At 38.0% G+C, this 12253-nt stretch overlaps 2 protein-coding genes across 3 annotated transcripts; one reads left to right on the top strand and one right to left on the bottom strand.

Moving 5' to 3' along the window:
• The first annotated feature begins 4064 nt into the window (after positions 1–4064).
• LOC126610257 (ras-related protein Rab11D-like) lies at positions 4065–7203 on the top strand. 2 transcript variants are annotated; one of them, XM_050278270.1, is made up of 3 exons: positions 4065–4218; positions 4298–4518; positions 6520–7203. In XM_050278270.1, exons 2-3 carry the CDS (start codon positions 4298–4300, stop codon positions 6953–6955), a joined length of 657 nt encoding a protein of 218 aa, XP_050134227.1. In that variant the 5' UTR covers positions 4065–4218; the 3' UTR covers positions 6956–7203. The 2 variants fall into 2 exon arrangements, with proteins under 2 accessions (XP_050134227.1, XP_050134226.1); XM_050278269.1 differs by having other exon boundaries at positions 4098–4518.
• A 682-nt stretch (positions 7204–7885) lies between these two features.
• Positions 7886–12041, bottom strand: LOC126610249 (chaperone protein dnaJ C76, chloroplastic-like). The gene is made up of 7 exons (XM_050278259.1): positions 11723–12041; positions 10722–11101; positions 10168–10249; positions 9871–9921; positions 9475–9513; positions 9047–9149; positions 7886–8245 (listed from the first exon to the last, which is right to left on the bottom strand). Exons 1-7 carry the CDS (start codon positions 11966–11968, stop codon positions 8115–8117), a joined length of 1032 nt encoding a protein of 343 aa, XP_050134216.1. The 5' UTR covers positions 11969–12041; the 3' UTR covers positions 7886–8114.
• Positions 12042–12253: the final 212 nt, after the last annotated feature.

Below are 12253 nucleotides of genomic sequence, written 5' to 3' on the forward strand. Positions count from 1 at the left end.
TCGAGCAAGAACCAGTCTAGAATCCGAGTGAGAATCGCCCCCTCCACCCATCTGCCACACCCATCCACCCCAAGCTAGTGACACCCCGTAGATGAAATTGGTGAGGAGGGAGCTCGGAGCAAATTCTGAGCTACCCAGAATTCGTTGGTGCAACTGGGTTGGTGGGTATTTGAATCCATTAATGGCGTGCTCTGTTTGGCAGTGTGTGGATTTGAATTATAGGCACGGATTATCTGCAAATTGAGCTCAGCTCCCTTCAAACCTTCAAGCTTCAATCTTAAATCTATTATGGCAGAATGGTAAAATGAAAGAAACCCAGGAAATAAATTGAGGGGGTTGTGGCGACTGGGTGGTGGTTGTGGAGGTGGTGATGGAGAAAATGGAAGTGAGGACGGAGAAATTGAGGGAGGAGAGGTTGCATGAGAATCGGACGGTGAAAATGATGGAGAGGATAGGTTAGATTAAAAACAGAGAGTCTGATGCTTCTAGAATTCTAAAGAGAGATTAAAATAAAAAATTATAAATAAATAAAATAAGTTATATTAGATCATTATTGTATTATATTTCCTATCATTTATTTGTTAAGAAAATTAAAATACTGGTACATTATAACATTTTTTGTCATTTTATACAGGTACAACTGCTTTACATAAAAGTTTACCAAACATCATAACATTATTTTTTTTTCTTTTTTTTTTTCCAAAATCACGTTTACAAAAAAATTTACCAAACATTCTGCTCTTTTATATCACAACTGTTTATTCTCACAACACAGCAATACCAAACTAGTCCTAGTTTGTAAGTTAGAGTAGAGTGACGTTGGTTTTAGGTGCATCCTCATATACACCTCATAATCGAAAATGTTTGTAGAGTTGTTCAACCTTTGTGATCTAGTCTATAACCAAGATCGTTTGATAACCATTCATTTTTTGTTTTCGGTTTTTTCCAAAATTGAATATTGAAATCTTGTTTGATAATTAATTTCGGTTAGAATTGATGATTGAATTTGAATGTAAGTATCTTTTCTTTCAAATCCCAAAAAAACCCTATCCAGTTGGGAATTGGATCCTATCCGAATCCATTTTGTGAGGATCCTAGGGATCCGCACATCTTAGCCACTCATAGTGTATCATGCGGTCAAAATTCATTTGACTTTTTTATTTAAAATTAAGCACAAATAGTATCTGACGAAAACTAATTGCACAATGTACGATGAACGACTAAGATATGGAGATCCCTAAAATTCCCACAAAATGGATCCAAAAAAGATCATCTCCTTTAAATCATAACGCACAGAATATATCATTATTTACGTTCAAATTTACAAATAATGTTTGATTGTACTTGAATGTTTGCGTTGAACCCAAAGATACTCTATAATTTTCATTTCTATTTTGTCAAATTTTAAGGTCACACTCGCTAGTCATATCAGAAAATGGAAAGCTGAGGAGAAAGAGACGAAGACCTCTTTTTGGTAAAAAAATTTAGTTTTACAAGAACACAGTTTAATATACTAAATATCAAAATACAGTTAATTAGATTTTTTCTTTTTGAGTATATCGATATTTTTATACTAAGACAAGGATAAATTCGATCAAACCACACAAGGAGCAACCTAATTTATATTGAATTTACCATTCACGATATTCAAATCTAATACCTTTTACTTTCAAGTGAATAGGAATACTACCAAACAGTAGTACTGAATTACATAATTAATTAGACACTTGAAAATAAAATTTAACTATTTGTAATATGACATGATATCAAACGTGTTCCGGGGGTTAGGGTTTTTAACTTTTTATTACTCTTTCATATCTTTGGGCTTTTTATTCTCTTGCTAGATGGGCAACCAGAAAAGCAGTCCATCTTTTTTCTTTTCTTTTCCATTTCAAAACCTTCCAAAAACCTTTTACTTTGAATTTAATTTTATGAACTTTAACGAAAAATTTCTGATACTGTTCGTTTTAATGAAAAATCATATTTTTACACTAAAAGTTAATCCAGTACTATTAACTTTACCCTTTATTTTATCGTTATAATTAAAACTCAAAATTTTCAAATCATTTTTATTAGTTTTCCTTTTAATTTTGGTTACAAAATTGCCATTTATAAAATTCAAATTTGAAAACTTTGGATAACGAAAAATGAGGCAAATTGTCTACCCTCCTGTTATAATGCCCTTCTCATCCCCTCCTATTTGTGCGGTCACGGTTAAACCACGTCAACATTTTATATTCTTATTATTTTTTGTCTCATTATCTTTATAAAAAAAAAATTAGGGTAAAGTACAAAAAACTACCTCAACTATTGGTCTTACGACACTTTCATACCTTATCTTTTTTAAATGACAATGTCATACCTCATCTTACGAATTTGTGCTAATGTCATACCTCCGTCAGTTTTTCTATTAGTTTCTCTGTTAAGTGCTGACGTGGCTTGGCTTAAATAGTGATGCGGCTGAAATAAATTAATAAAATATTAAAAAATTAATTAAATATTAAAAACTAAAAAATTAAAATCATTTAATATTTTTTTTACATGGGGACTCACCTCCTTTCCCTCTCCCGTCTTCCCCAAATTTGATCCACCCTCTTTATTCCCCATCCACCCCCTTTCTCCCTTCTCTCATTTGCAACCCCACCCACATTTCTCTCATCTGCAACTCGCACTCACCCTCCTTTGTCTCATCTTCATTATCGACTCCATCTACCAATGACCATCACCTTCTTCCTCATTCTAACTGATGACATCGAAGTCGCCGATCTCCGGCACACCAACCTCGCCCCTCTCCGGGTACCCACTCATTCCATTGATCTCCTCCCTTTCCTTACCAAACTACCCATATGGGTTCGATTACTTCTACGAATCCTTGACAGCCTTGTCGCCCCACGATTACCAAGTAATCGACTTCGTCGTCGGGTTTGCAGAAGTTGAGGATCGCCTCTACCACCTCCCTTTGCTCTCGCAACCCAGCACCATCTTCAAGCCCAGCAAAACGCAGCAGCAATCATGTGCCCACCACCGCTGCCGAGTCTCTTATGAATACAACTTGGGCTTTTTTTTTTGGGAAAAATTGAATGGTTTTGCTTTGTTTGGTTGCTTGGAAAATGTGGGAGAAAGGAAATGAAATTGGTGGGTGCCTTGTTTTTGATGCATGCTTGTAGGTTAGAAATAAAGAGAGCGGCGGAGGAAGAGAAGAGAGGCACCTGGTCGGAATGGGAGTGGCTGGTTTGGGGTGGGATCTGGGTCTGGGTTAGGGGAAGACGGCAACCTTGTCGGCCCCGACCTTGACAGCTCTCCATTTCTCCCTTTCTCCTTAATAGCTTCGGAGAAGGCGACGACGGTGGATCGACGGTGGGCAATGGAGTGGGAGAGAGAAACGGGTCGGAGCTTGCAGGTAGATCCGAGAAAGAAGGGTAGATGAAAAAATCCAGGTGGGTTTAGGGGGTTCTGGGCACGGCGAGAGAGAAAAGTGGGGAGGAATGAGACTACGGTGGAGAGGAGAGGGAGATGTGAGAGAGATAGAGGGGAGAGAGAGGGTGGAGGAGGAAGGTTGGGGGGGACGGGTGGGAAGGGGACAGGGGAGTCGGTTGGGAAGGGGTTTTGGGGATGCAGAGAAGAGAGAGGTGAGAGGGAGGGGAGAGAGAGAGGGATTTAATATAATTTTTTTTAATTTTTAATTATTAAAAAATATATTTAATTATATTTTAATCCAGTTGGATTAGTGAGTGGCCTGTATCTAGCCACGTCAGCACTTAACAAAGAAACTAACAGAAAAATTGACGGAGGTATGACATTGGCACAAATTCGTAAGATGAGGTATGACATTGTCATTTTAAAAAGATGAGGTATGAAAGTGTCGTGAGACCAATAGTTGAGGTAGTTTTTTGTACTTTACCCAAAAATTAATATAAAATATTGACGTGATTTAATAATGACCACACAAATTTAAGGGGATTGGAAGGACACCATAATAGGGGCAGACAATCTGCCTCCAAAGAAAAAAGAAGTAGATTGGCAGCAAGCAAAGTGAAAATTCTTCAAAATTAAAAACCCAAATCTTTGTCTTTCTTAAAAGTAAAAATATAAAAAAATAATTCAATGACCACCACATCCCCGTTCACACATGCGATGATGCCTATCTTCCACAATTGTTAGACCAAACCAAGAAAAAAGCTGTCTCTTTGCTCTTCATCTCTCTCTCAGCAAGAAGAAGTATGTATATATATACATATACATGTATATATTGATTGATTGAGATTTGAATATTTGAATAATTGATATAAAATCATAGATGGCGGGGTACAAAGGTGACGATGAGTACGATTACTTGTTCAAGCTGGTATTGATTGGGGATTCTGGGGTGGGAAAGTCGAACCTGCTTTCCAGGTTCACCAGGAACGAGTTTAATTTGGAGTCCAAGTCTACCATCGGTGTCGAGTTCGCCACCAAGACTTTGACCGTTGATTCCAAGCTCATCAAAGCTCAGATTTGGGACACTGCTGGCCAAGAAAGGTGATATTTTTCCTCCTCTTTCTTTTTTCCTCTATCTGTTCTCCTTATTTTTTTTTAGTTTTTCTGATTTGGGTTTTTGATTCTTTTAGCTGAGTTGACTTGGAAATATTTTGATATAATTTCTTGGCTCGAGTTTTGATTGAATTGTATGCTCAATAGTCAGTAGGGTTATCCTTTGAATTTCTTCTGATATTAATATATGAAGCCTGACAGATTGTTTTGTGTGCAAGTTTGATATCTGAGGTGAACAGGAAGAGCCCAAGATTCAGTTTTATCAAAAGGGTTTTCCCCTGTTTTCGGAAATTTCGTGGGGGTTATGGAGTTTTTTTTTTCTGTCTCCCTAATTTTTAACCACTTATTTTGAAATTTTACCTGTAGTTTTGCGAAGTTTTGCATACTCATATTATTGCAGTCCTCTTTTTCTTGAGGAAAGGATACGTTGATACTTGTATATATAATTGGTTGAGGAAGATGTTCTCTTGACCACTCCCAGCTGCCATAGCATATTTTTTTGCTCGTGGAGCTTTCAAAATACTAGTTTGGACTTTAGAGTGGCCTTCTGTTTTGCTTCTTCGTCCAACCTTATTTCACTTTTCATGGAAATCCCTCCTTCAAGGCTTGACATTCTGCGATTGGGACAGTTCTGTAGTCTGGGTCTCCAGACATGGCTTGATTGCTTCTCTAAACTGGAGAATCCAAATTGTGTTTAATGAAGTACTCCTTCAGGGGTTGCCATTTGATCCCCTTTGTGGGAGGGGATGTGTTTGTTTTTTCTTTCCTCTATTGTGTGGTGTTGTATCTTATGGCAAAGTTGGGAGACAATTAGTAGCATTACTAATGGCCTGAATAGGGTTAGGCTTTTTGTTCCTCGGTATCATTGCATATAGGTGTTCCAAGAGCTGCTTACACACCAACAGTTTTTCTGACAAATTAATATTGTTATTTCCTTTTTGTTGTTGCTTGTTCTCTATATGTAGAGCCCAATCAAGAAAAAGGTTTGTGTTTAGGGTGTTTGGGCAGGCCATGTCAACACATCCTGACACCTCTAACGAAAAGATACTATTTGAAAAATGGTCGATATCTTCCATCGCCTCACCACAAAAGAGTCATGCCTGAACTATATTTGAATAGAATATTGCCTACCAACCAATCCTCAGAGGAAAAGAAAAGGAATTTGAAAATTTTCAGTTTTGTGTTTTGTTGAATTGTAATGCAACTCTGCAGTGCTGTTGATGGCCAATTATTTTTGCCTAATTTCATGGAAACGGTCTTTGGCTTATGAAATGTAACTTTGAAGTTTGCTTTGCGAAAACTATTTGGTTTTGAACTCACTGTGTTTGTAGCTTTTGTTTATGACCAGACTTCTGACCTATGAGTTAATTGTCGTGTTACAAGAAGTTTTGTACCTAAGTATTGTTCGCAACTGCTTTTGACTTTCATATAGTTTTGTTGAAAACGCGAAAGTTACTGATTATGTTCATGTCATGTGTATAAACATTATGACGTGTTAGCTGTGTGCAAGTGATTGAATTCTATTGAGTCTAGTTGGAGAATGTTATTTCTCAAGGAAAAGCATGATATGAATTGGCGAAAAACACTATTTGGCTCACAAGGTCCAGTGGGGGAAAGATAAATCAGCTGGCTAATCTGTTGTTGATACTGCCCGGGATTGGAGTCTTGTGTATTATTCCGTTGTTCAGTGTATGCTACACTGATTACCATGATGTACTGTAGCGGTTGCTAGACCATAGAGCTTTCTAATACGATCTAAAAAAAAGGAACTGTAAATAGTTGGAGTTATATTTGGGTAAAAGTGTTGATTGCAGATATGTTGCCGTGGTCTGAATCTCCCTCACATTGGGCGTCATGTTCAAGCGGAAATTACATCCATTGCAGGGTCAAATGGCCCTCTAGCTACAATTGCAAGTTGTTGTTTGAAGTTGTAAAATTGCTGTTAAGTTCTAAATTACATAGTTTCCACTAAATTCCTTATTGTTATAGGTACCGTGCCATTACAAGTGCATACTACCGAGGGGCTGTTGGTGCTTTGCTAGTGTATGATGTCACTCGGCATGCCACATTTGAGAATGTAGCAAGGTGGTTGAAGGAACTGAGGAACCATACAGACCCCAACATTGTAGTGATGCTCATCGGCAACAAATCAGATCTTCGCCATCTGGTGGCTGTCTCAAAAGAGGATGGTAAATCTTTTGCCGAAAGAGAGTCCCTCTACTTCATGGAAACTTCTGCGTTGGAAGCAACCAACGTAGAAAGTGCATTTACCCAAGTCTTGACTCAAATATACCGGGTGGTAAGCAAGAGGGCAGTCGAGGCAGGCAACAATGGAAGCGCTTCTGCTGTTCCGTCTAAAGGACAGACCATAAATGTCAAAGATGATGGTTCTGTTTTCAAGAGAATTGGATGCTGCTCAAACTAGAACTGGTAATTTTCGTGCTTTTCTTTTTCGGGCTTTTCTTTTATGCCGCTCTCTGTATATGATCACCGGAATCTGTCTTTAGATAAAAAAACTAGTTTTTCAGATACATTGCTGGCTAAACTGTCTAATAGGCCAGGCCAGGGTCTGTATATTGAACGTTGGGTGGGTTCGTTTCCTTGTATACCCGAACTTGTGGCCGCCGGATCATATTTCGTAGCTTGTTATAGTATTTTAGCTTCATTTGTGTACTTGCAAAAATCATGAACATCGACTCTACTACACCTTAGTTGTTGTATGTAATATGTTTTCAGTCGTATCCTGTACTACTACAACTTTTAGGACAAGGATTGTCTGCTCTCCCACTGCCCGTGCCCTCCTGTTTGTGTGGTTATGGTTAAGTCACGTAAACAATTTATATTACTATTCATTTTTGTCTTGTTATCTCTATAAAAAAAAACAGAGGTCGCACTTGGTGCGATGGCAAGTGCCTTCGCCCATAAGCGGTAGGTCTCGGGTTCGAGACTTGGAAGCAGCCTCTCCATAAAATGGGGGTAAGACTAGCCGACATTCACCTCTCCCAGACCTTGCGTAAAGCGGAAGCCTTGTGCACTGGGTACGATCTCTATAAAAAAAACAATATAAAATATTAACTTAGCTTAACCGTGACCACACAAAACAGTAGGGCACCGGAGGGCAGTCCCAACTTTTAAACTACATCTCCGGTTTTGTCACTGAACCCTCCTGTAGCTCACCGAGTTCAGAAACCATGTACCACTCCATAATTCATGCGATTATTATTTCCTGAAGAGATTTTTTAGTGTGCCCGGACCATGTGGCTCTACACATGATGCTATGTCGTGCTGGGATTCTGGATGGAGTCTTGGAGAAACAAGAAATAACGTCAACCATGATGCTTGAAAACCTCGCGTATACGCAGAATGCTTCTATATGTATATCTTATCTTTTTGTTTTTCATTTTTTTAACTTACAGATCAATCTTCTGGTAATCTGATAGCTACTTATACTGATTACGCAGATTTTCAGATCTCTTCAAAGTTTACATGGTTACAAATTTACACCAGTTTAAGCTATAAATTGGCTAATACTTACATTTGATGATATAACTTCAATGGTGTCGGTCCTCTACAGATTAATCTGGTCACTTTTCGTCGTTGGAGACGGCCTCCGGAAGTTTATAGCTGGGAGGCTTATCAGCACCCCTCCTTGAGTACTCCCTCCATCTTCGAGCTGCTGCTGCCGCTCTCCTTGATCTTTCTTTCACTTCCTCCTCTGAAAAAAGAATACACATTTCAAATTTAACTTCAGACTTTGATACGTCCATAACATATGAAGCATTAAACATGTTCATGTAGAAAATCCCTCTTCCTGGCGGACCGGGACTCTACGGCTGGGTCTTATTCCATCCCAAACTCGGATTCGGAAGAGTGCCCTAACGATAAAGTGACTCAAATCATTACAACCATGTAATATCAATATTTGATGGGATAGTTGAAGTTTGGAGGATAATAACTTTATGCTGAAAAGCCAATATCAGCTGAGGCGGGATTCGGCAAGAACCACTGGTGCGTAAGATTCCGAAGATGCAAATCTAACCGGCACCCAAGGGAGATTAGAACTTTTGCTCGAGGAAGAAAGCATGTCGGAATGATAAGAAAAAGAACGACAAACATGGAAAGCCTTTCTGAGTCTTACACATTACCCATTTGAAATAACATCTATCTGGACAAGGCAGCTATGCAGGTATATGAGCACAGCAGCAAACGAAAAAAATTACTTCTGTTAACAGTTGGTGATCCAAATAAGTTGATTCTAACTCGATTGGACCTCAACAAGGAAGAGATGGCGCTACACCTTGAGAAGGAATATAAATCAAAATGTAAAAACCTCTTAGAGACAAAATTTTAAAACATATTGCGATTAATACATTGGACATTCTTGAGGTTAAAACGGTGAGAAACGAAGAAAGGGTGGATGGTACTCACGTCGAGTAAGTTCTATTATGTTTCTTCTGTACATTGATATTTCAAACATTAGTTATTAATATCATTCTTTCTACAGGTTTGCACTTACCTGAATTTTGGTACTCTTTGGTGTTACCCCAAATGTTGTCCCAGTATGATTCTGTTTTATCTGAATCCTTCTTCTTCTTCTTCATCCTAATTTGAGCTTGTTCCTGCAATAAACCCAGGTTTGTGAAATGTCATAACTCAAAGCATAAATGCACTTGGTACTTTAAAAACTTGTAAGCAGCGATCGAGATTTTTTCTGCCTAGAGGGAACAGCAGCACAGAAATTGGCAACTCAAGGTTTTTGTTTTCTTCTTTATCAGAAGAAACTGAAATTTCATAAGCCTGCTCTTTGGATCAGAATATTGAAGGATTCATCCTTGGTAGTTCATACAACCGACACACTGAGTATTACCGATTTTACTTTATAGCAAAAGAAATCACAAAACATTAGATTAGCTGAAGGTACAAAAAAGAAAAGGGTGCTCCTACCAAGACTTGTGATTGCCTCTTTTGCCACCGAGAACTTGCCTGCCACATTAACGAAAATTGCTAAGCTAGTTATGGCGACAATGAAAATAAGCTAGAAATAATTTCATCCCAAAGATTCATCTAAGCAGATGAGTTTAAGAACATATAACAAATATTTATACATTCTTCTTTTGATTTGCTTCTTGATTACATCAGAAGTGTTTCAAGAGCTACGAGGAATAAACTTCCTGGTTCTACTTCGTTTTAGCAGAATTCAGATAATATGCCAACACATTGTAGTTCAAGGCACAAAAGCAAAGATAAGTGAAACAAGTAGTTTGAAAATGTCTTCAGGTCATTAACTGAAAGTTGTGAAAAATCATAGACAATGTATAATACAAAGAACGAGTAACATACCATTCTGAAAACATCCACTGATGAGCCCATACCTGCGAGCATCAGTGCAACCTGACCATCCACAGTACACTTTTAGCTACAGAAGTTATAAACGAATAAGAAAAAAGTATAAAACGCAGCTCTTTTGGTCAAAGTTTAGATAACTAGAAAGACTCAGAATTGATTAGTACGACCAAGCAGCTAAGAAAACTATTCGCATCGAAGGATTTCAAAATGGTGATAAAGAAGGTGCATATAATTATTAGTAAAAATATAAAGCTTGGACAATTCAAACATTATAATGATTGCTTTCCGTACGTTTACTCTTTCTACTCTGCGCATTTCATCTTCGAGCAATGATAGTTGAGCAGCAGAAGTCCAATGGATGCAATCAACAGGGCTGAAACAAAGAAGAATTTGTCAACTAATAATCAAGGACAACTAGTAATTTCCAGGCATCTGATAGTACAATTGACAACTATCCAGTGACATGAAAATTTCAAACGTCGAATTTGCGAAAGCAGTACAAGCATGCACGAAAACAAAACAATTTGATGCTGCAGAAAAATTTGAAATTTGTAGAAAAATGATTTGATTATTTGTCAAAAACCAGAAATACTTTCACGAGCTTTAAGGAAGACTCTTCTAACAAGTCTGAAGTCAAATTCTTATTTGATGTAAAGTAACGCTCTTCAGTGAAGTGTGTCCCGTTTCTACCTATTTACACGCAAACCATGAAAATACAAAGATGCCTGATTCCTAATATATGTCTTAGTTGAACACACAATACAATTGACAAAAATGGAAGTAGGACTAATCAGTTTGTCACAAAATGTTCATCATATTCGAAAAACCGATGTCAAAGTACCTACCAACTATCAATTGCCTGTTGAACTAAATCTACGCTCCCGCACTGACTGTATACTCGGGCTCTTCCAAAGTCTTCCTCGATTCCAAAGACGTCTGGGGCAACGCTGGCACAGTTTTTGCAGCCTATGCAGCTAAACTCATCAACAAATGCATGATCCTTTGGTGCAGACTCGTTCAGGAAAGGATTGATTGCTGTCAAAGCATAGCCGTGAATTTCGTCGTAAACCATGCGTTGCACGGGGTCACTGAGCACCTCATAGACCTCATTGATGAACATGCAGAAATTGTTGGTGTCTGGATTATCACCACTCAAGTCCGGATGGCAAGCTTTCATACAATTATAATACGCCTTTTTTATTTGTGCCGGCGTTGCATCTGGAAGCTGTTATTAGCATAACATACAAAATCTAAGCATTTCGCACAAAACCCAACTCCTCAAAATTCATAAAAAATATGAACTTTTGGATTTTCCCACAAAAATTAAACTAATTAATTTGCTCAGAAGCATACTTTTTTTGCAAATTTAGGGGAGTGTATTCAATTGGCAATTTGAGAGATTTTCATGAATTTATAAATCCATGGATTTTTAAGGAGTTTAACTGATTTGTAGAGATTCTATATAAAATTTTGATTCAATTCCCTCGAAATCTCATAGAAAGATGTGAGATTTGTTGATGTTTAAAACACACTGCAAAATCTCTCCAATTCTCTCTAATTCCTCAACTTTTCCAAATTCTCTAAATTCTAATCTTAATTGAATACACCTGAAATATTATAAACTTTTTTAAAATTTTAATTGAATACTCCGGATTTCTAAGGATTTTAATAAATTATCTTAAAATTATGATTGAATATACGTTTAATTTCAATACTTAAAATCCTGATTGATTCCTCTAGATTCATTAAAAGAATTAAAATCTTTCAAAATTCCAATTGAATACAAACCCTTAAGCAAAACCCCAGATGGAATTTAATAAAAAGAGTACAGCATTATTAAGCATACCAATCCCAAGACGGAATAGTAGTCATCAGCGACGGCGTTCGTTGAAGGTGAGTCGTCGGTTGCCACTCTGAGCCTGCTAAAGCCTCTACGCCTCCTCCGGCCGCCGCCATGACCACCCATCAAAGTCAGGCTACTGCCGGGCTTGGCTAACATGCGCCGGGGGCTTCTAGAGCACCCATTCGGTAATGGGTTTTGGAACTTGAGAGCTTCAGTGAACACTGGGGATGGGGTCAGTAATTGAGCCATTGACGAGCATGCAAATTGCAACTCCAGCTTATTGCTTCGGGCCAAATTGAATAATATTGAAACACAAGAAGTAAAAAAGTTGGATATTTTAATTTTTGGGAGATAAATTTGGAATATTTGAAAATTCTGAGGTGGAAGAAGTTTTGGCGTGGAAGGGAGGGATGCTGAGATGGCACTTTCAGAGCCAAACGTTTTCCTAAGAATGTGGACGGACCCGAGGTGGTTCCATCGTGGGAAGTGGCGAAGTACGGCAAGCATACAGGGAAAACGTGTCACCTCGTGAAT

This window comes from Malus sylvestris, chromosome 17 (assembly GCF_916048215.2).
Source record: "Malus sylvestris chromosome 17, drMalSylv7.2, whole genome shotgun sequence".
Lineage (NCBI taxonomy): Eukaryota > Viridiplantae > Streptophyta > Magnoliopsida > Rosales > Rosaceae > Malus > Malus sylvestris.